Source organism: Aptenodytes forsteri, unplaced genomic scaffold (genome assembly GCF_000699145.1).
Source record: "Aptenodytes forsteri isolate BGI_AS27 unplaced genomic scaffold, ASM69914v1 Scaffold153, whole genome shotgun sequence".
Lineage (NCBI taxonomy): Eukaryota > Metazoa > Chordata > Aves > Sphenisciformes > Spheniscidae > Aptenodytes > Aptenodytes forsteri.
In genome coordinates, this window is record NW_008796178.1 from 2110954 (window position 1) to 2132811 (window position 21858).

Sequence of the window (21858 nt, forward strand, 5' to 3'; positions counted from 1 at the left end):
CTGTCCAGGGAAACCAGAGCGATGTGGAAGAACAGATGAATTTTTTTTTTTTTTTTAAACTATCACTGAGTGGTTTCAAAGTCCGAGCACAATCTAATTCTGTTCAGATAGATCAGCCATGGAGCAAGACACTGTTCATGGGCAGGAATGCTGCAAATTTTTCAGTTTTGTCAGAATCAAAGTTTTCCACAGGAAAAGACTGATTTTTGGAGGATTTTGGGTTTTTTTTTTTTACTAGAATTGTCAAATGAAACAACAGTGTTTTTTTTTTTTTTCTTTGGTTGAACAAATTACTCCGCTGCAATTTGACATAGACCATGAGTTTTAAATCACAGCCCGCATTCTCCCACAGGACGAAAGCTCCGGTCCCTGTTATCTCCCCGTGCCTTTGTTCCCCGTCCAGACCCCGTATCCCATGAGCATCCCATGAATACTTCCCCGCTCCAGCTCTGTTTTTTGAAGGTGCCTGCTGGAGAAGGAGCAGATGCTCTGGCTCAGACAGAAGCAGGGCTTCGTGCTCGGAGAGCTGCTGAAGCCAGCCCTGCTCTGGGGGAGGAGGCTCTGGCCAAGAGGAACATCCCGAAACGCTCGGCAAGCCTTTTTTTGCCGACGTGGTGTAAAAATACTGCCCGTGCCTCTGCAGGTCTGACCTGGGCTCTAGAAAAGCCTCAGACTTTGGCTGGAGTCAGATGGTTGGTGTTAAACACATTCACTGGAGAATGACGATTAAAAGAACGAAACCAAGGCGCAAAGCAAACCTCTCACACTGTCAACTTCCAGTTCAATGTACATGAGTTTAGAAAAACAGCCTATATCTAACTCCTGGTTTTAAAGGGAATGGTTTTATTCTTAATTACAGTAAACACGGATGAGGACTTCTTTCTAACTATTAGTTTATTAACACAGTGGGAAACAAATAGTTCTGGGAAATTGCACTTGAAAAATACATCAACTAGAATTAGATGTAAATTAATTAGCACTTAGTATGACACACTAATGAGACAGAAGGTTTTTTTTCATTGCAAACTTCTACTTCTATCATAGCTAATCAAAGTATTTTAATATTACGAAGTCTCAAAAAGTAGGAAATAATTTATTGTTTGAAAGCATAAAGATTCTTGTAAAAAAAACCTTTCATCAAGAACTTTAATAATTTTAGAACTCTTTTATGTTGTCCTAGCCGAAAAGTAGGTAAAAAAGTTTTCTTGTCTGCCTCTGAATTTTTTTTAAAAAGCTTGTGTAACATCTTTCTCCATAGTGTGTTGATACAGAAAGTAGCACAACATTTTCTACTTTAATCGTTCCCATTGCTCCATTCGCTTTAGCTCTCAGAGTTCAGAGGTTTGAAAAAGGATCCCAGCAGAGTTTTAACCTGAATGGAAACTCTTAATAAGCAGGGATGAAGGCTCCAATCCATCTCCACCAAAATAACGATGTCGCTTTGCCAGGCTGAGGGCTAGGCAGAGCTTAACAGCGACTAGGGGAAGACTTTCGCTTAAAATTGAGAATTGTGTCTTGGTTCTTGCAAGGAGAGAGGCTTAAGCAGGGCTTACCTGGGGGGGAGAAGGGGTTCAACTTGCTTTTTGGCATGTTAAGGCAGCTCCTCTGGGATTTCCCTGGAGGACTTGGTTCCACTAGCTGGAAGCCTCGTATCCAAAACACCACTGAGTCACTGACGCTGTGGCCATCGCAGGATAAATTAAGACTAAAGAGTTTGGCTGAGATCTCCCACCATCAGTGAGCCAAGCTTTCCAAATCATGATTTTTTTTCTTGTCACCACTTCTCTGGTCTTCTGGTAGCAAAGATTTTCTGGGCAAAGACGACGGTATATTCAAAGGAAGTTACAGGAATTAGATGCTCCTCTCTCACTGCACCTAATTCATCCAAGGGGAATCGGGCACCTCATTCTCATATGGCTTGGTCGAGCGGTCACTAAAATCAACATGAGTACTATTAAATTAAATTACCTTTGAGTCAGGCCCTCGAGCTTTGAGATTCCAAGCCTAAGTGTAAAAAATGAAAGCAGGAATTTAAAAGAAAAAAAACATTTCAGACTTTTTTAGAAACATACAGAAGCAAAGGGTACAAATTCGTTCCCCTCTTAGGTGATGCATAGAGTTTTCTGTGGGCTCTCTGCACGTAAGTAGATTCATCATTACAGAATAAATTAAATTAGGTCGAACCATCATTTCCATCTAAAAGCAACTATACCTTGCACCATGCGGCACTTATTCATAATAAAAAGAGTTTAATAAATATCTCATAAACGGTGATTATTTTTGTTCTATTTTAAAAAATACAAAGTTGTCATCCATTCTGTTAACACTCAGTTCCCATCGCTGCAGGAAGTTTTGCTAGTCCGAACGTATTAGCTTCTCATTTTCTTACGCACATTGCTTAGATATCTTAGTTTCCAGTAGCGTTAGTGTTGCACTTGTGAAGCAGTAAGGAAAACAAGAATGCAGTCGCAGGGAACCGGCGGCTTCGCCTGCGTGGGCCACCCCGGCTCAGCTCTGCTTCTCGCTCTTGCTATAAGTAGTCTATAGGGGCTCCTGACAGACAGCACTCAGCACCTTGCCGGATCAGGCACTAGGGCTAGTCGAAATAAGAATTCAAGTTTTCTAAATGTTAGGCAAGAAATGATATTTGCAAATAGGCTTAAGTCCCACCTACTTTAATCCTTCCCTTTCTAGGTGTTTGAAGATGCACCCACCCTCTTCTCCCCCACCTGCATTGCCCCAAGGGACACCTTACGCCCAGAAATGGGAGACCCCCTTACCACCCCATCAGGGAGTCTGTAATGCTCAGTACGCGGGTGCTCTACGGTTTCGGTAGCACAGGTCAGTTTTAGAAAGTGTTGCCTTCAAAAATATTTTTTCTTTTTTCTTTTTTTTTTTTTTTTAAAAGAGGCAAAGCTTATGCTATGTCAAAGGAAAGTGGCTCACTCGATGAGTAGTTCGTATTCATCCTTCGGCTTGGTTATAAATCATATTTGCAAGTTTGTATTAAGGGATCTCAATATTAGGAAAAAAAAAAAAAGTCATACAACAATTTTTCTGTAATCCTTTAAAACACACTGGTGGCAAGTCCTTTGCAGTTTCTCCAAGACTTTGTACACACCACAAAAGTGCAGGAACATGAACTGCCTTCATCTCGTGACATCAAGAACTGAAAGAAAACTCCGAATAGCTTCAAAAAAAAGCTACGAGCGTGTAATATCTTTATGTTGGTCCAGAGGATCTCCACTTGCTACCTCAACACATGCCACAATTAAAGAGGTGAGAGGGTATTTTAACATCGCTCCTTCTCTTTCATGACAGATCCGTTCTGTTTTGTTATTTCTTCAAAAAGCGCGAGGAAGGAAGGTACTTCAAACAGGTGTCGTTCTCCTGTTGACCATGTTGACATGGAGTCCTTCCTTAAATTCCTTCTGAAGGAAGTTGTGAACCTGCAGAAAACTGGCTTCTTGGTCTGCGTTGTAGCTGGCAGCCGTTGTAACCTTCAAAGGCTCTCTGGAAAGAGTGTACATGGAAATTTCGTTCATGGGAATGGTGCTTGCTATCTTCATGCCAACTGGAGAAATGTCTCTAGATGGAGAAGGCTCTGTAGATCGAGAACTGGATCTGGACCTCCGCCTCCTGTACCTATAACTTGGCATCCTGGCATAAGGAGAACTGGAAGAAGTCTTAAGGAATTCTCTCTTGGTCTTAAACCTCAGCTCTTTGTTCTTCTCAATATAAATGTTCACAGCCAGAACACCTATGGTTTCGGCCACAATGAAAGACAAGGCTCCAAAATAAAAAGACCAGCCATAGTTGTAATGGTTCTTTTTGTCCTCATCTCGCTTGTCACTTGGGTCACCTGCATTGCTTGATATGTAGACAATGATCCCTATGATATTACTTAGTCCTAGAGAGAGAAAAACATAAATTGGTGGTTATGGGGCTGGGAAGATAAAAATCAAGCCATGTTACTTTCTGGACCTGAATGGTTCAAAGATTATGACCAGGAAATTTTGCTACATTTATTTACTCTTTCATTTATCTCAAGATTTCATTTATTCTTGAAAAGCGAAGAATAGATACATCTGGGCCACATATGCTCGCATGGATCCCAAAATATTCAGCAGGATTTGTTCCCATCTCTTCATTGCCACGGTGGGAAAGAAGTAGCATATGGGAGCTCACTAATATTGTTAGTGGGATTCTAACATTCAGAATAATAATAAAAATACATTGTGAGCTCAGGGCTATGGCTTGTTCACCTTCATCAAGATAAGTTCTCTTCCACCTTGCTGAATTTTCATCTAAATGCAGCATGCTTAATCCGAGCTTCAGGGAAAGCTATTAATAATGTGGCTGACTCTCAGATGTTTCTAGTGTGAAAAACGGGCTCACCTATCATAGGTGAGTTTTTTCTGCCATTATATAAAAGAAAAGGCACTGGATGTAAGAGACGTCTGATTCACCTAATGTTTAATACATTTTAAATAGTTTAAAACCTGCTTGTTACTGACTTTAGCTTCCTGTTTCAGGAAAACTAAAAGCTTTTCTAGAATATACTTATTGTAGAGCTTCAAAAACCTATTTTTGTCTTTTGCCTAGTGTGATGTTGCTAGTGCCCTTGATCCAGGAAAGGGGTACAGGGAGAGAACGGCCAACAAGCTTTTCCACAGTCCTTTTCAGTTTAAAAAGGCAGCACTTCTTAAGGACTCAATTTAAGGAGAGCATACCTGCTGCAACAAAGAGAATCCCAGCGCTGAGAATAATGTTGTTTTTGCTGTTGTAAATCCTTCCTGCTCCGACACAGAGTCCTCCCAGCAACAGCAATATTGTGCTTAGGATGGGGAACACACTGGAGGCACGGACAATGCCTGGAGGGGAGATAGGTAGAAAACCAAGACAGACAGTAATCATTTCAGATGCCTCCTCGGGTGCAAGTGTGGAGATCACAAAGTCTCAAAACCCCTGGCTTTTGCTGGAATTATCACTGATTCTGCATTTCTGGGCGCATTTTTGGGAGGCGAGGCCATGCGTAGGTGGTCAGTGTGGCACAGACGCTCAACTGAGTAGCTTAAATCTTTTGAGCTTCCTCTAGAAAGTTCAGCATTATCACCGTCATCTGATGCCACCGCCTACAGAACATTGCTGGCAAAGCCTAAGGTAAGTGGCAGTAAGACCCAGCGTCACGCAGGGAGCGGCAGTGAAAAATTCATGAGCTGGCTATGAAGCCTACAACGTTTGGGGATGGCTTGAGCAGACGGATCTGTTCCTTGATACATGCGCAAGGTGAGCAAATTACAGCTCTTGAAGTCTGCAGCATTCATGTTGCCAGCGAGCACAGCTAATAACCCCTTTTTCTTTCGTTGAATATTAAGGACAGTGAAACCTTTCAGATTTCTAAGGAAGAAATTTTAACAAGTGTGTCTCAGATGTTTGTGTTTAGTTTCCTGACAGCTTAGTAGAGTCATTTAAAATTCTGTATGCTTCAGTCCATTCACCAGCATGGGCTATAAAATCCCTGAAAAAAAAAATTAAAACACCACTTCGAGCCGGCTTTCAAAGTCGGGTCACTACAAGACTAAGCAGCAATCGAAAGGGAAGCGGCAGGGAGGGAACAAAAGGGCTGAGAAAAAATAAACAGGCACAAGAAAAGGAAGTCTGTATTCTAAAAACCAAAGGGGTAAAACCTGGCAGGCGTTCCTGAAAGGCAGAGCGAGGAACTAAGTTATATTGTTATAGAGAGAGGATTTTTTTGAAGAAGGGGAGATAAGGCGCTGAATACTGCTGTGGAAAACAGGACTGCCCCAAAGCTGGGGGCCATGGAAAGGCAAAGGCGCGGAGGGGAGTCCCGGCAGGGTGAGTGGGTGCCGGGGCGTGGGGACGCCCAAGGTGGGTGGGGGTCAGAGGCCGCTGTCACAGAGGGGTGGAAACCCCACAGCGTACCGGGAGGACCCGGGGACCCCCAGGGCTGAGTGCATGGAGAGGAGAAAAACCGCCATCTGGACCAATCTGCTGATGCGGTGCCATTAGCGATGCGGTCTCTCCCGGGTGTCATCTTCCTGGATGACACGCACAGCGAGCGGCACCCGTTTCCCGAGGAGAAACGGCCAGATGTTACAGCTGATGCTTTCTCATTTTACTGTTGATGGCCGTGGCGTTCCCAATTTTGTGAATTGCTTCTTAACGATTCCCCTGGTAACTGGTGGCAAAACTCCCACTGACTGCAGGAGGGACAGGGCTGGGCGTTTAACAGCAGCATTGCTTTTGTGTGCGCTGCAAAGCCCCCGAGAGCCCCAGTAAACGGGTCCAGCCCTCATTAGGATGGTGCAAACATAAAACAAAAAAGACAGTCCCTGCCTGGGAAGCTTATGCCTATATCGATCTGCAACAGCGAGAAAAGTCCGTCTCCTACCAGAACTGGCAACATCGCTGCACGTGTCCTTTACAGACGGGGCATTTTCTAACCAGATCTAAACCCAATTCAGTCGGATGCATTACTATTCCGACAGTGTCTTGCAATAATTGGCAAACCCCAGTAATGAGGGTGTAAGGTCTCTAATCAAAGCCTGTTGAGTGCTGAGAGCCCGTTCTGTTGTCCTGGGTGTATCCCCGCGTGTCTGGTACGAGGTAACAGGGCTTTGACTTTTGGGTCAGTTTTTTAGAGTCAATTATTAGAAAAATATTCAATGTCAGGCTCTGCGCTGCTGGACACGAAGGCACCCCAAATCACTGTCTGTCTGTTAGTGTCCTGACAAGAGGCAGCCTGGGCTTAAAATCTACTGTGGCCCACCCTTTCTGGTTGTTGTTTTCTATGTTTTACGTTCATGCTGTTTATAATGATTTCAATTAAATCAAAGAGCTTTCCTAAAATGCTCCAGTGGTATCATCAGAAGGAACTTGCCCAACATGTCAAATATAGGGGGTGAGTTGTTCTACTTGTAGCAATAATCTCCAGAGATAATTTTTCTATAGCAGGTAATTAATGTGAAGAGAAACAAAACACACAGTGTTCTCTTCCTGTAAAACTCTACAGTATATTTTTTCCTACAATGTGTACTTTTAGCTCTGAAATTTAAAAGGAAGCTCATAGGTACCACGTAGAATTTACATATGTCTCCCGATACTGCTAATAAAATGACAGCACATCAAAAAACATTAAGGCAATCTGGTTTTTGCTTTCTCCCCTGCTTTTTTTTTCTTGTTTACCATCTTGTCTGTTTGCATTGGCTGTTCTGCACTGCTATGCGTTGTGACACCTCCTTCGGTGAAGCACCGCAGCGCGCCGTGCTGCTCCTCCCCACGGGGCTGCGAGCCCTGGTGCTCCGCTCGTGCTTTTATTCTCCTCTGAAAGGCAGGAGCCAAGCAAATGGCTTTAAAAAGAGGATGCTATAGCATGCGGGGAAGAGGTGCATGAAAGTGTAGACATGCCCCTGAAATGGGGTCCCCAGTCCCCCTCCTCATGGCTGCACTTCTGCACTGCAGCAGAGCCCTGACATCCTCACACATGCCGTGAGGATGAGTACGGCTGAAATCCCCTCTTCTGCAAAGGGAGAGGTGCATGTGCTTCGTGCAATGCAGAATCGGAGCAGCTTGGTTTCTGTGTGCCTGCAGAAATGCGGGAGAGGAGGGAAGCTGGAGCACACATGTTGTGGTTGGGCGATGCAAGCAGCAGCCCCGGGGACTGCATGGGCTTTCTGTGCACGGCAGCGATACCTCTGGCACTTGCTGGGGCTCTGCACAGACATGTGAAGGGGATTTTTTTAGACACACAGGTTGGCGTGTGTTGTCACAGGGGAGGTTGAATAGGAGGGGTCTTGTTTGAGCTCCTTTGCACGTTAGTTGTCACTGTGGCTCGTTTCCTTGGTTTTGCAGGGAGCGGCCTGAATGCCAAAGGGCAAAATCCAAACTCCTGCTCCTACCCACACCCCAGACCAAAGTCTCCTAAAATCAGTCATTTTTTCACTGATTTCAATAGGGTTTTGTACCAGGGCTTGACACTGCTAGCACCATGATGTTTACATTTATCTGAAGCCTGTATTAGATTGGTGACTGTGGAGCAGGGTGAGACTCCTCATGCTGCTCTTTCAGGAGCACAAGATGCACAAAGCGTTGGTGCCTTTGTTACCCTCAACGTGGCCCTCCAAGAGACTTGTGCCAAGAAATGGCTACAAAGCACGGTGAATGATAAGGAGACAGCAGATTGCAAAGGTGTTGCACAGAGGGCAAAAATGGGGGACGGAAGGTCTCACGTCTCCTTTCAAGCAGGATGCAAATGTCCTCTTGTCTGTGTCTGGTTAGACAATGATTAGGTTCCTATTACAACTACGTATGAGCTCATCTCTTCTGGATTTAGATACATAACCTTTCAGTAATCTCTAAATCAACCATACACATTTTAAGCGGAGCTGCAGTTTTTCTTACAAAAGTTAAAGCAGAGGAGTCCTGTTATCTGTGCAGGCTACGTGAGGATGAGCTCTCCTCCGCAGGGGGGAGCAGCCGAAGCCTGATCTTGCAGAAGACAGAAGGTTGAACCAACTTGTTTTTGAGGTCTGTACTTAGTCGCTTTGGAAAACAGCTTTTAGGAACACCCGTCACAAGTACACTTACAAACAGTTTGCCAATCTCATCTCTTACTGCGGAGCTGTAGACTGTTTTTCCCAGTTCTCCCTTTTCTCCAAATAAAGAAGGCATAATGCACTTTTATCAAGATGCTACTTAATTCCTCTTTCCTTTACAGTCCTTTTACTAATGGTGTTTCCTAAGGCTGACTTGGCATCAATTTAACGTTGGTTCCAAGGCTTTGTATGAAAGATCAATGCAGCTGTGCTCACACTCTGCTAGTCCGCCTGAGCACTGAGATCATGTCACCCAAGCACTATGGCTGATCTAAATTGACAAGAGTAAGGATGAAAAAAGTCTGGGTTTTCTGGTAAAGCATACTTTTCAGAGACTTTTATTCTTTCTTCTTGTCTTAGCAACCAGAAGTTGTTTCCCAGAAGCGAGCAGAAGGGCAGAGTGGTTCTCTAAGTGGTGTTTCAGGTAATTAATAGCAGTGTAATTGAGGAGTGTTTTGCCTTGCCGGGTGTATCAGCCAGCAGCGTCATCCATTGCTCCCTGAAGCTTTCCCAACACCTTGTGAACTGCAGTTTCTTTCTCTGGTAAAGGGCATTGCTTTCAGCTTGGCTGGTCAGCTCTTTTGTTCAAAAGGAACGACTAGGCAAGGCGTCCTCCTGGGAAGGGGAAATCTAACTCAAACTTTGCAGGATTCATGAAGTTTCACACTCGGGTTCCAAGACTTCCTATCAGCTGAGCGAATGGAGGAGATGAAATGATTGCCCTTATTTCAAGCACCAGGTTGGGGGATGAAATTACTTCTGTGGTGGATTACACACCAGCACAGAGCAGCGATGGCTAGCTGTCCATGCACGGAAGCCACAGTCCATGCTCATGCTGAGATTTCGCTGTTAGCTGCAGAAATTTCAGCTTCCTTCCTACAATGCAGTAATTTCACTGCAGGGGGAGGTGGCTCAGCAGCTGCAAAGGACAAGGCTTGCATAAGGGTTGGGTTTGAGCATTAGGAACAGCTTCCTAATGGGCTGGAACCCACTCCTCAAACCTGTTTTGATACACTAATCAGATAAATATTCCCTCTGTAAAATATCCTCGCCAATCTGGGAATGATAGCTGTAGTTTCCATTTGAAAATTTTCCACATAATGTTTAGAGAATGGGCACCACAATCACGAGCGTTCCTCTGGCTGAAGGAAACCCTTGAAATGGGCATCCCCAAGGGTCATGGTTGCGTCAGCTGCAGCGTGAACAGGACACGTGTCACCACTGCTCTGTGCCACCCAGTTTGGGCCAGTCTCTTGCAATGAATAAGACTTGGGTTGCACTCTACGGAAGAGAAACCCAGGAAAGCCTCCCTGGCCGTGTCAGATCCTGTGTGTTAGGTATTACTTTTCACTTACGGAGAAGGTATTCTGAGCTGTCATGGTCATAGTCGTTGTCTTCAGGGAAGTGGTTGATTCGGAAGCAATGTCCTTTGTAGATTCCTAAATGAAAACAAAGCAAACATAACACATAAGGAATAGAACCAGGTAAATGCACTTCTGCCAGCTCTGCTCTATTTCCTTTTCCTCCCAGGCTGTATAAGTAAATTATTCTCCTGTAGGGTTGGTCACTGATTTTTTTTTATGCCATCAGGAAACCATCTCTAAGGTCACGAGTTTTGGGCAGATTGGGCTGAAGCCTAGCTGAAGGAAGGGAGAGCCAGGATTCCTGGGCTCTTTTCTTCAGTCTGCCACTAATATTGTTCTCTTGAGTTTTTTAATCTCTCTGTGCTTTACTTTATCAGCGCCGTGCTTATCTTACAAGCATACCGAGTTTGCAAAGCTTCTTTTTGTTCCTAGAGTGACTGTCACTCTGGGTCCCTGCCCCATGGCTGGGGCTCCACAGCAAAGCTGAGTGCCCACCTAGCGCCCATCACCCCTCCTGTCTCGTCCCCAGTGAAGTGCTGGTTTCCCTTATCAGAGCTGGTAAATGTTGAACTGTCTGAGGCCTCTTCACTTACTCTCTAGGCTTGGAAAGCAAGTCTATAAATCTCTTCCTGCTGCAATTTAAACCCAGATGTCCCCCTCAAGGCTGGTTCAGCTTTTAATGGCATATTTGTTTAGTTAACTGGGAGCCCGTGCAGTAAGTCAGGGCGCGAGTGTGCACTCCTGATACCTGAAGGAACAACACCAGAGTTGGCTGGATGAACCCCTCGCTCGACTGAACAAGATGAGGTTCAGCACTTTGTCCATCCGGGTAAAGCTTTACATTAGTATTTTGTATTCTTTTCTATCACGGTTATCCAAAGCGACATCCAGTCTTAGCTGCAGTCGGGTAGCTGAGACCGCTGTTGCACAGCGAGCTGCACGGGGACCTCTCCCCAGAGAGCTTACTGCAGGAGCGAAGCCCCGGGTGTGATTCTGCCTTGGTGCTTTCATTATCCATTAACCAGCGCTTTCGTGCTCAGGAACATATATCACCCAGGATGAGTTATCCTCCGCACAGGAGTTTCGGTGCTTACAGCTTGAGCTGGCAGAAGGATTTAAAAACCATCACTTAATACTACTTTAACAGAAGCACAGCTGCAGTCTGTAGGATATAAATGTGGATTTATTTCACTACCTATTACCAATGATTACAAATATCTCAAAAGAATTACTAATCCGGAGGATTTCAATTGCACCCTGTGAGCGTCAACTGCAGGTTTGCTACTACAGTGCATTTAATTCTTCCAGTAAATGATGTATCTACTCTAATTGCGGTAATGGCTCAGGCTTTCTCTGCACAGCACTTCAAAGGCTGTGAACAAGAAGTAAGTGGCTCACGTCACATCTGGAAGTGACACACCTGTCCTGCCTGCCAGGGGGACGGGAGCACTTCAGCTGGGACTGCTCCTGCTAAGCATGTTTGCCCATGCATCCCTCTGTTTGCCATCAGCTGGTTTGTTGCTCCTGGTGGCCCTCCAGTAAGGCAATCCAAAATTCAGATTTTTAAAGATGCCAGTGCTTGTTTTTACGGCAGTTCACGCAATGAAACTAAATCACTCCCAGCATAACAGGGCCTCTGAGACTGGAAGGTCATTTCTTTGAGTCTCTTCATTATGGTGTGCCAATTTAGAGGAAATACATTCAGAGTATGATTTTTAGCCTCTCTTATTCATTAAGAAAAAAATCTAAATAATCTTCTCACCCTAATTTCCTACGGAAATAGGCTTTTCAATGACTCTGTGCTTGTGTGTGTATAGGTGAGGCCATGCCTCAGTCTGTATGTACTTCTCCAATAACTTTTAAGGTAGTTGGTTGAATTTATCCAGAGCTGATACAAAAGCAGAAGTATCACAGGTAACTGGGTTCCCACAACGTCCGTGCAAGCAGGCAGGTGCATGAAGGAGAGAGCTCTGTCCACCGAAGGCTGCTTTGTGAACTTGCATGTTCACAGAGCATGGACGTGGGCGACAGCCCAAATGAATGTCCCACTTCCAGAAAGTCAGTGAAGAGACAAGAAGTCTGCAAGACTGAAATGTTCCCCAAGCCTCTTGTGTTTGCAGCACTGATGGATTGATGGAGGGTTTTGGTCTCTGTAAAGTGGCCTTACGTTATTAAACTTCTGAACGAAATGGGCCCCTCAGCAGAACTTTCTCCTACACGGAGGCCATGAAGCCATCCCTTCCACTGCAGGACTGAAATGCATCAGCAGGACAGGATGGGTTGGTGTTAGCAGTGTCTGAGCTTTTCCTCTTTTATGGTTGGAGACCTTCATTTCCTGGTGCTTCTGTCTGGAGCCTTTCACATGAAAGAGTATTAGCAAGTCTGGCAGAGGTGAAAAAAGAGGATAATTAGCCCCCAACAGAAAATTCTAGACTAGCTAGAGAGAGTTCCTTTCTGTTTCCGGTTTTTAGGAATACTGAGATTGGTCATTCTGGCCAACTTTTTATAGAAATAGCAAATGAGACTGAAATTTGGACCTGTATCAAAGCCTGGGAATCCAAAATATTCTTCCCAATATTTTTGCTGTAGTTCAGATCATAGATATTGGTTCAGGGTCCTCTCTAGCGTCTCTGGTATTTGATAGCTAGTAACAGCAGCAGACTGGATAAATTTTTTCCATAAACTTAACAGGTGTCATATAACTCAGCAGCAGCCTATTAAACTCTCAATGAGGCTTGAAGTTGCTATCAAGAACTCTGGTGACCTACAGGGTATCGAGGGCTCTTTTAATCAGAATTAAATCTTTTAATTTAAAACAGAGTATCAGAAACAAAATTTTGCTAGGAAATGTAACTACCTTTTTTCATAATGATGGACTTTGAAACTCAGATTTGGGAAAAATTAAAACTAGGTGGGTGGAAGCTACTGAAGCAGTGGTCAGCTTTAAAAGCACAACAGCAGAGTCTGACTTATACTTAAACACAAAAAAATAAAACCAAAACAGAACTGAGATTTGATGAAATACCTGGCTCCGTGCCCTAGCACGTAAAGCAATGCAAAAGAATAAAAGCCATGAAACAGAAGAGGTGGCAGAAAAAGAAACACCTCAATTAAATTCAGTAACAGCTATTCTACAGCATCTGCACAAGGCCTGAACTCCTTGAAGCTCTTCTCAAAGGCTTCACAGAGGATGCCTTGAAGAAATGTGTAGACAAACGTGGCCGCTGGTCCACGCTCCGTAGGGCACACACGGGCTGTTTTCCACACCAGGATGTGACGTGGCAGAGAGATCTCTTTCTTTTCTTGAGTGTGAGGATACAGTCCCTTACACGCTTTGGAGAGGAAGATGGAATATTTAACTTCTACTTCTGTACCCACTAGAGAGAGATAAATAAACTGCAATCACTGCCTAACAGATACTAAAATATTGAGAAGCACTTCTGGATACCTCTTGAGAGTAAGATGTAATATCCCACTGAGATGCTGTAAGTATTACTCCTTTCTTTGAATGATTACTGATATGTTTTAAATGATGCTTTTAGAAACACAAATATTATAATGCATTTTTTCCTCATAATAATAACAACTTTGTTCTGAGTTTTGAGCCAGGACTTCAGGATCTGGGTTAATGATAATGAAGAGGCAAATTTTCTGAAGTGTTGCTGATGGTGTAAGAACATTTTTTTCCCACTGGTTGCAGCGTACTTAGCTGGCATTTAAAAACTAAAAGTTGTTTCTGACTTGGTTTTACTCTGTGTTCAAGGGCTTCTCCGACGAGGTTAGCGCTTCCCAGTCTCTCTAAGTGTTGTTCAGATAACTATAATTAGAGTGTGATGTACTCAGATAATGCGATAAGGGAGGGAATTGTAGTGCCTAAGTGAAGTTTAAGCTTTGTTTTGGGGTTTGAGATCTCAAAGTACATAGAGTTTTCAACAGTAAAACAAAGTAGTGATCCCAAATTCTGATGACATACTACCTTCTCCTTGCTCTTTCTCAAATAATCCTTTAATAATCTTGCCTGTACCATTGCAGAATTGTTCACTGGGGTTTTATTTTTTGATGACTGAGAGCGATGGTTAATGCTGTAGGATGCAAATGCTTATTAACTTTGTCTGTGGCCATGCATTACATGATCACGTTGTTGTTGGCCATACCATCAGCCAGGTCTTTGAAACAGCCGTTTCCCGTGGTTAGTATTTATCAATGACAACATTCTCTGATGCCCTGGAAGTGTTTGCACAAATCAGCACTGGAAGATAGAGCACTTAAATGTCTGACAATATTTGTCAAGGCAGGCTGTACTTCTGTTTTCTCCTACCCCCTAATCCTGAAAACTATATACAACAAGATCTTTCCATAACATTAGTGTTCTGTTGTCATTTAAAAGAGGTCTCCACCATGCAAGACGCTAGCAGCTTTGCAGCAGAGGACCTTGTCTGCGGGGTAATTCTGTCCATAGCAATTTTCGTCTCCTTGCTCTGGGCACGAGCTTAAGGGAGGCGATATCTGAGAGCAGTGGGAGACACATGAGGATAGATGGGTTGAGCTGCTGCCTCCTTCTCCACCAACAGCTTCTGCAGAGCTATTGCTCGATTAACTATTTCATCTTCCAGCCCTCTCGCCCGCCCTCGTTGGTGAGACTATGCAGTAAAACATCGGCTTTGGGACTTGGTTGAGAAGCCTTTCTTGTTTTCTCATGGGACACCAGACATTTGCAACCTCCTTGGATCAGACTCTCCCCTGCCAACACGCCACATTCTTGTAGCTCTTCAGCAGCTACAGATACTTAGTGCGCACACATGCACACTATTAATAGAGTGAAGCAGGGTTTTCTCCTGAGGGGGGTTATACTGATGGAACGAGTGCTTTGAATGTCAGCTGCAGAAGCGGTCGCGTGGCTACAGCAATTATCTGCAGGCAGGTAAATGGACCCCATAATTGTCCAGCCTAAAATCCCACTAACCAGCTGATTTCTTTCTGGTAAATGCGGGTCTTCTGGGATGGTCTGAAGATGTGGAAGGAAATGATTTTCAAGATCATTTGACAGCACGTGCTTGCAGATACAGGGAATACAAGTCGCAAGGAGCTGACTGTATATTAAAAATAAGGCAATCAGTAAGGAACCATGGGAAATTTGGCCTGGTGGTTCTGCTTGTTGCATCTATTCTCTGATTAAATGCTGAGCTTCAGTTCCAGAGCCAAACGTTAGCCTGATTTACTGCAACACTTGAATATCTGAACGTTTAAATGACATTTTTTCTTAATATATCAGCACAGAGAAGGCTGACTGACAGACAACATCACAGACAAGAAGAAAGAAAAGCGTGACATGCAGAGTAGGGCTGTTGTAACAGAAGTTGCCTGAACACAGCGTCCACCCAAGCACGCCAGTGTGGGACTGGGTGTCCTTAATGGCATGGCTTTGCACTTCCCTTGGACAACAGTGGAGAACCTCTATTTATGGTGAGAGTGTGTCAGCACTGGCCTCTGCCAGGGGAGAAGAGAAACAGTTATATATTTTTTTTCCTGAGGAAGATTTCTCTGCTGACATGTTCTGAAATCATTTGCCGCGTGATTTGAGCAATAGTGAGCAAAGTAGATCAGACATGCCAAAAAATGTTCCTCTCCGCAAAATTTGTAGCACGGAGTCTATGTGTGCACTGTGTTCGTTTCTTTGATTTTCCACCAGTACGACTCCCCTGTCTCACTGGATTGACACACAACAGCGAATGCAGCTGCTGAGTTAACTTGCTTTTCTCTTCATTTCTCTCGCCATAAAATAACCCTTGAAAAGAGGAATGGGTGGTGCACCTCCTTTTACTTTCAAAACCTGCTTTGTGGTGCTGATGGTCAAACAGGGACTATTATGGTCCTGAGCTCTCCACTCAGGCCACAAGGAACAGCATTAGATATTTTCCTGTAACTTGGCACTTTCTATGTTAAATTGTCCCGAGTTCGATTATTTGTCTCCTGCTGTTTGCTGAGAATTTCACAGGCCTGTCCTTAAGTTACTTGAACAAGCACAGATCCTGTGAGCCTCTGCCAGAGAACGTTTAATGCTGTAATTATAAAAGAAATCATGAAGTATTGATGCAGGTCGTGTGCAAAACACACCCCATGTGAATTTGCTACCCCACATTGCTGCTGTAACGCCTCCTTCATCGCCATGGAGGATGGAGCCAGCAGAGAAAGAAGCCTCGGGAGGTTAAATGCACATTTATTGGGTGTCTGCCTTTGAGAAAAGTTTGGCTGTTGTGAGAGCCTCATGAAGCTGGAAACTTCAAAGCATAGGTTGTTTTTGAGACGGATGCTGTCTGACACCCCCCGAGTCCTGCCAGTCCGGGAAATGTTTGTCCATGTGACAGTTCGTATTTTTGTTTCATCCTGAAGGTGAATTTGATGAATAATGCTGCTAGTACCTGGGGTTATTGTTATACTTTTGCCAGGGTAGGTCTTGTTTTCAGAAAAAGCTTAGGATCTAAAAAGATTAGAAGTCTATTCCCATAACTGTGGGCTAGCACGGTACCATAAACCAGCTGACCAGGACTAGCTGTCCGTGCATGTCATGGTCAGACTAAAGCAAATTCAGCTCAGCTGAGTCTTTAAAAGGAAATTATCCTGAATCTTAACCATGTTTCTCTACAGGTGTTGAGACAGTGAAACAATAATTTTCTATTTTTCCTCCTAAAAGTCCTTTCCTTCTTTCTCTGTCTTTCACCCCGTAACTCAGAATTCACTTGTTTCTCACTGAGGGGAGCTGAACTGCCCACTTCAGGGCCAGATTCTGATTTCAGTGCAGTGGACTCAAATCTGTCTCATCCAGTAACAGCGATACCAGAATCTGGTCTTCTCCTTTGTTTCCTGGGCAAAAAGAAAATGATTTAAAAATGTTCAAATGTATGAAATTTGCCACACTTTCTTCCTTAGGAGCTGTCAGCTCTAACAAACCCTTTGGGTTCTTCTTTTGATCTATTTTCAATTGTCTGGTGGGCAAAGCAAAACTCCTCCTCGATTCTCTTATTTTCTTATCTTCTTCTGTGACATGAATTTCCCCCTTTTCCAGTCCTCCCCCTCAGCTGCCTACAGACCCTCCGCTGCTCAGAGCTTTTCACCGTCCCCTCAGTGCCACGTGAATAACTACCGGTCGCTTTTGCTGCCTGCTCCATCTTGCTCCTCTGTAATGTTTTTAAATGCAAAACACCTTCCCGGTGTGTTTAGCACCTCGCAAGGGCTCAGACCGCCCTGGTGGCAGCGGCGCTGGAGGAGACGCGCACCGAGCAGCTCGCAGCTGCTTCTGCCCACGCACTTGCAAATGAGCTGGTGTTGGCAGGGGATCGCGCTCCGCTCTCACCCTGGCCTTTATTCTTAGCGCTCGCCATTCCCCTCAAGTCTGGCAAAAGCACGTTTTCTCTAGGAACAGGTCTCAGTTTATCTTGTCATTTGACATGCTCAGTCCCACCATTAACCTCACTCCACTTCTTCTCTTACTTTCGTATAGTAGTTAATGCTCCCTCCTGTATTTATCATAGACTTTCTATGAGAGAAGAGACTGTCTTATACCACCATTGTCAAGTATTTACTCCAGGGTATTATAATCTGCTTTCCCCAACTTGCCTGCACTGTGGCAGTGTCTGATCCGATTGCCTTTTGCCGTCTGCAGCCCCTCCTTGGTGCTCCTCTACAAAAACCTCTCTGTTGGAAGCAGAGGCAGCTCACAGCTCCTTTCACCATATCCCCGCAGAACGAAGGCTGGGTTGCTCTGTTCCTTGCATTGCTTTTTTCTACAGTGGTCTCAAACTGTAGTGGAGCTCATGCTCCGCATTGCAGAAGAACTATCTCCACTGATCTGGGTGCCAATTTCACAGCCATAAATAGCGACCAGCGAGGTTCCCGCTTGGGCAGTTTGACCTTCATGTCGCCCTTTTCTCTTCTAACACTCTTGAGTTTCCCGTGGCCCAGATGTGGTACCTTAGCTGAACTCCTCCAGATACCGGGGGATGCTCACCGTTGCCCGAAGAAGTTAGCCACATCGGAGAAGACGTATCTCGCTTAGGTGGTGAAGTTGTCTGCTGTTGAGTGGTGACTTCTAGTTCTAGCTTGAACCATTTTACTCTTTGAGCAATATTATTTTGGCATGCTGTAATCCAGGACGTAACACCTGAACACTATTTTGTAAAGCCTGGTAAAGCATCTCCAGATTCTGGATCACCTGCACCAGAAGGCATCCAGGGAAACGCCTACAGAGGCCCACTCGGTTTTAATTCACGTGGGTATATACAGCCTCAGCAGCCGACCTTCTGTTTTCAGCTGGGCAAATATCATCAAAGATGTTGTGCATTTGTATTTCTGTGTAAGAAATGAACGGATGCAGACAAGACGCTTTGCCAAAGACGACTTTAAAATTCTACGACAGCCTTTTATTTCATTATAAGGTTTTTCTTGAGACCTTGAGCGATGTTAGAAAAATCCGTGGCAGCGAAACTCATTTCCGAAGATTCACCTCACCTGCACATCTGGGAGCTAATAAAACACATCACAGTGTCTGGCTGCTGTCCTTTGAATTCTCTCCAGTCATTGCAAAACTGCTGCCAAAAGTACTAAGTGTCCTTGTGCTACCACAGTGAATACCAATAGTATCAGGGAAATGTAGGACAGCAGCAAAGTAGATGAGTTGATTGTATGTTACATATTGTTTTGAGATACTTAATTTCTATTTTCTTCGAATGTTCCTCTCATAAACCAGCATTTTGGCCACAGAAGTCATGATTGAGGTTATTCAGCAATGCTCCTATCCCTTTCCCAGCTGTCTTTCCTTAGCCAAACAGCAGATAAAATAGCGTGCTGTGTTATTCCACCACCACTGCTCAGGCATCCCCGGTAGCCCCTCCGGGCACTGCTGACGGTCTTCCTACTACCATTTGCAGTTTGCTCCTTATTAACCATGTCCCCTTGTGCTGCTGCTTGGAGGGCAAAGCGGGGGAAATTTCAGGGGGGTTCTGTGGCTTATTTTAGTCTTTTTTGTTGCTCCTTTTTATGGAGCTTATTGAAGGAATGACTCTGTGTTTTCTAGGAAGAAACACTGACATACTTCCAGCCCTGATGTTCAGTTTGCATTTTGTAAATCATCTGCACAGGGAAACAGGGGCAATTCCTCAACCTGGGTATGACATGATTTTTTTGGGCCAGTGTTGGTGATGCTGCTTGAGGAACATTTTCAAGTCAGAGCTAAGTTAGCCCTGCCACGGCAAGCGTTCCCATGCCTGGCTCAGTCCCAAGAGACTGTCAACATTTCTAGTTGTCATGGGGTTGTTAACTCACTTTTCTGTGTCTGCTTTTCTATCTACCACCACAGCCCACACTTGCTGTGTTCTGCCTTCACACCTCGTCTTGTCCTGCATCTCATGCCGCAGTCCTTTATCCCGGCAGCCCAGAAGTTTGTCTCACCACTCATTTCCATACTTTGCTCTGCTGCCACTTTGCCAAAGCTGTTTCTGGGTGGCTGATATAATCCTCGTCCTTTTAAAATGAATTTGGAGCTTGGATAGAAACCTCCACTAGAGTTCTGTAGTTGGCTTTTGTACCTTAGCTAAAATTGGTCTAACACTTGAGGAGTTGGTGTTGGCTTCTTAGGTGAGCAGCTTCACCCATCAGAGCTTTGAACTGAAAGTCATTCTCTGAGTTTCTAGCTATTATATTCTGGTCCAAAATGCCTTAATTTAAAGAGGTACTTTAGTAACCAGCAGTGGTTTTTGTCAGAGACTAACTTGTTATTCACAACTGTAACTACACAGTGACCATCATCGCTCCAACACCTCCGAGAGCAGTGGGAAATAAGCTGTGGTGGCCTGTATGCTAGCCAGGATTCAGGTATATCTTGATTTGGACCAAATCCACTTCCCCCCCTGCCCCCAATATTTTTGACCCTGACATACATTCACTGGTACAAAGACTGCTCATTCAGGCAGTCAGTCTGCCTGAATGCTGCCAGTCCATCAGTCATTATGAGAGGGCTGAAATGCCAAATTTGCCGGATGCAATTTTGAGAACAGATAGTCATTTTGTCTGATGAAGCGTTCATATGCTGCAAAAAGACAAATCGTCTTTTATTTTCACGTTGTCAAACTGTGCTTTTTTCCGGTGTTGGCACAATTGGAATCAAGTTTCCCTTAAGGGATAGCTTGGTTTTTATCCATCTGGTTTCCCTTACTTCAGTAAGTCATCAGTTCTCCCTCATTAACATGGTGATCAACCAGGGCTTGATGGTTTCACCTCTTACGATCACAGCATGTCTATAAAGCCTGTATCATGGCTCGTCACTACCTGGGGGAGGAAATTTAAGGAATTCAGGTCTCTTCAAAGTCCCTACTGAATTTATAATTTGAGACAAAGTCACGGTCACGTCTGGGGAATGAATACTGTTCTTGAACTAGATGAAACATACCCAGTACAATGTGTGATGCTTTGTCCCCTATATCTTCTGCCACTTCAAATTTCATCCATGTGCAGCCTTGAGCTATTGCCTTCTCATTCTTAATTTCTACTTTTAGACCCTCTTAAACTGCTGTTTTTTCAGGTTCCCGAAACATCCTCATTTCACAACAGGCAAGGTTTGCAGTTGTCATACAGCAGTCTAAAATTTAAGGAACAACTCTCCAGAATGAGGACCCGAGTAATCCTTGGGGGTGTTTGAGGTAACATGCACAGGATGCACCCAGTGTCATCTTCTGTAATGGAAAAACTCTCCAGATCTAGTCAGTAGAAAAATGGTTCATATTATTGATACTCCTTGTGAGATCTCTCGGTGTAGCAGAAGCTTACAAGGCATCACGTAATTACCTCTCTGCATAAAATGAATTATTGCCTGCTCTAATAGCAGGGAACGTCTCTAACGTGACATCTAGAACTGAACTCTTTCTTTACAAACCTTCTTTTGGCTCATTCATGCACCACAAAGTTTTTATAATGAAAAAAAGCGAGGGTTACACTGGAAAGTGGTGATATAGGAGCTCACTAGTTAACTGATTAGGAATATGCAGGATATTTGGACACTCCTGGAATCTTGTAATGCTTCCATGTCTCTTCAATCCATGGTGATTCATCATAAGATGATGGTATTTAGAAAAACAGTTGGATATTGAAGAAGCAATAGGGAAATTTCACTCCATAAATCATCTTAATTGAAGGGAATGCTTGCAATATGTCTGTCTTCATAACGCAGTGACCTTGAGTTGGATCTGCATTCATTTTGGAGCATGTCTTCCTCATTTCTATGCCAGCTTGTTGAGTTATACATAGAAGCTAAACCTCTAGAGATTGATCATGCACAATCAGTGATGTGGGACTGAAACAAGGCAGATGACAATGGGGAATCTAAAGGTTAGGAGAAAGGGGTGTAACTGCCAAACCCTGCTGATGGCTGGATTTGGGAAATGCAAGGCAAAGGTTTCAGATATCATCTGCAGGATGTATTAGTGGAAAACATGCTCCACTAGGAGAGATTAGTGCGGTGCATCCAAGAGACCGTGTTGTCTAGTTGAATACTCGGGACTAATGTCCAACCTTGGGAACAAATAACAGAGCTGCTGGTTAGAAAGAATAGGTTCCAGTGTGAAAAAATGAAAGGAACAAAAATATTTTGCAACCGTAATATATCCTAGAAGAAAATATAAAGGAAATATGAAGGACTTTAGCTTGAATTAGAGTTATTACTGATTTGGTTATTCCTGATTCCCAGCAGTATGTGCTACCCGTAAGGTGCCATTCCCTCACGGAGGGTAGGTGCTGGCAGGCTCGGGTGTCTCAGGCATTTGGTGGTAGAGGGTGCCTTGGGAGCCAGGACGGTGTGTCCCTGGCTGTGGCCAGCCTTGTGTAGGAGA

General features: G+C 44.2%; 1 protein-coding gene across 1 annotated transcript in view; it reads right to left on the reverse strand.

The window, feature by feature from the left end:
• Positions 1–3371: 3371 nt before the first annotated feature.
• CACNG4 (calcium voltage-gated channel auxiliary subunit gamma 4) overlaps positions 3372–21858 on the reverse strand; it is a 40866-nt gene continuing 22379 nt past the window's right edge. The window contains exons 2-4 of the mRNA XM_009287734.1: positions 9974–10057; positions 4734–4874; positions 3372–3910 (exon numbers count right to left, since the gene is read on the reverse strand). Coding sequence (XP_009286009.1) covers positions 3372–3910; positions 4734–4874; positions 9974–10057 — 764 coding nt within the window. The remainder of the gene's footprint in view (positions 3911–4733; positions 4875–9973; positions 10058–21858) is intronic.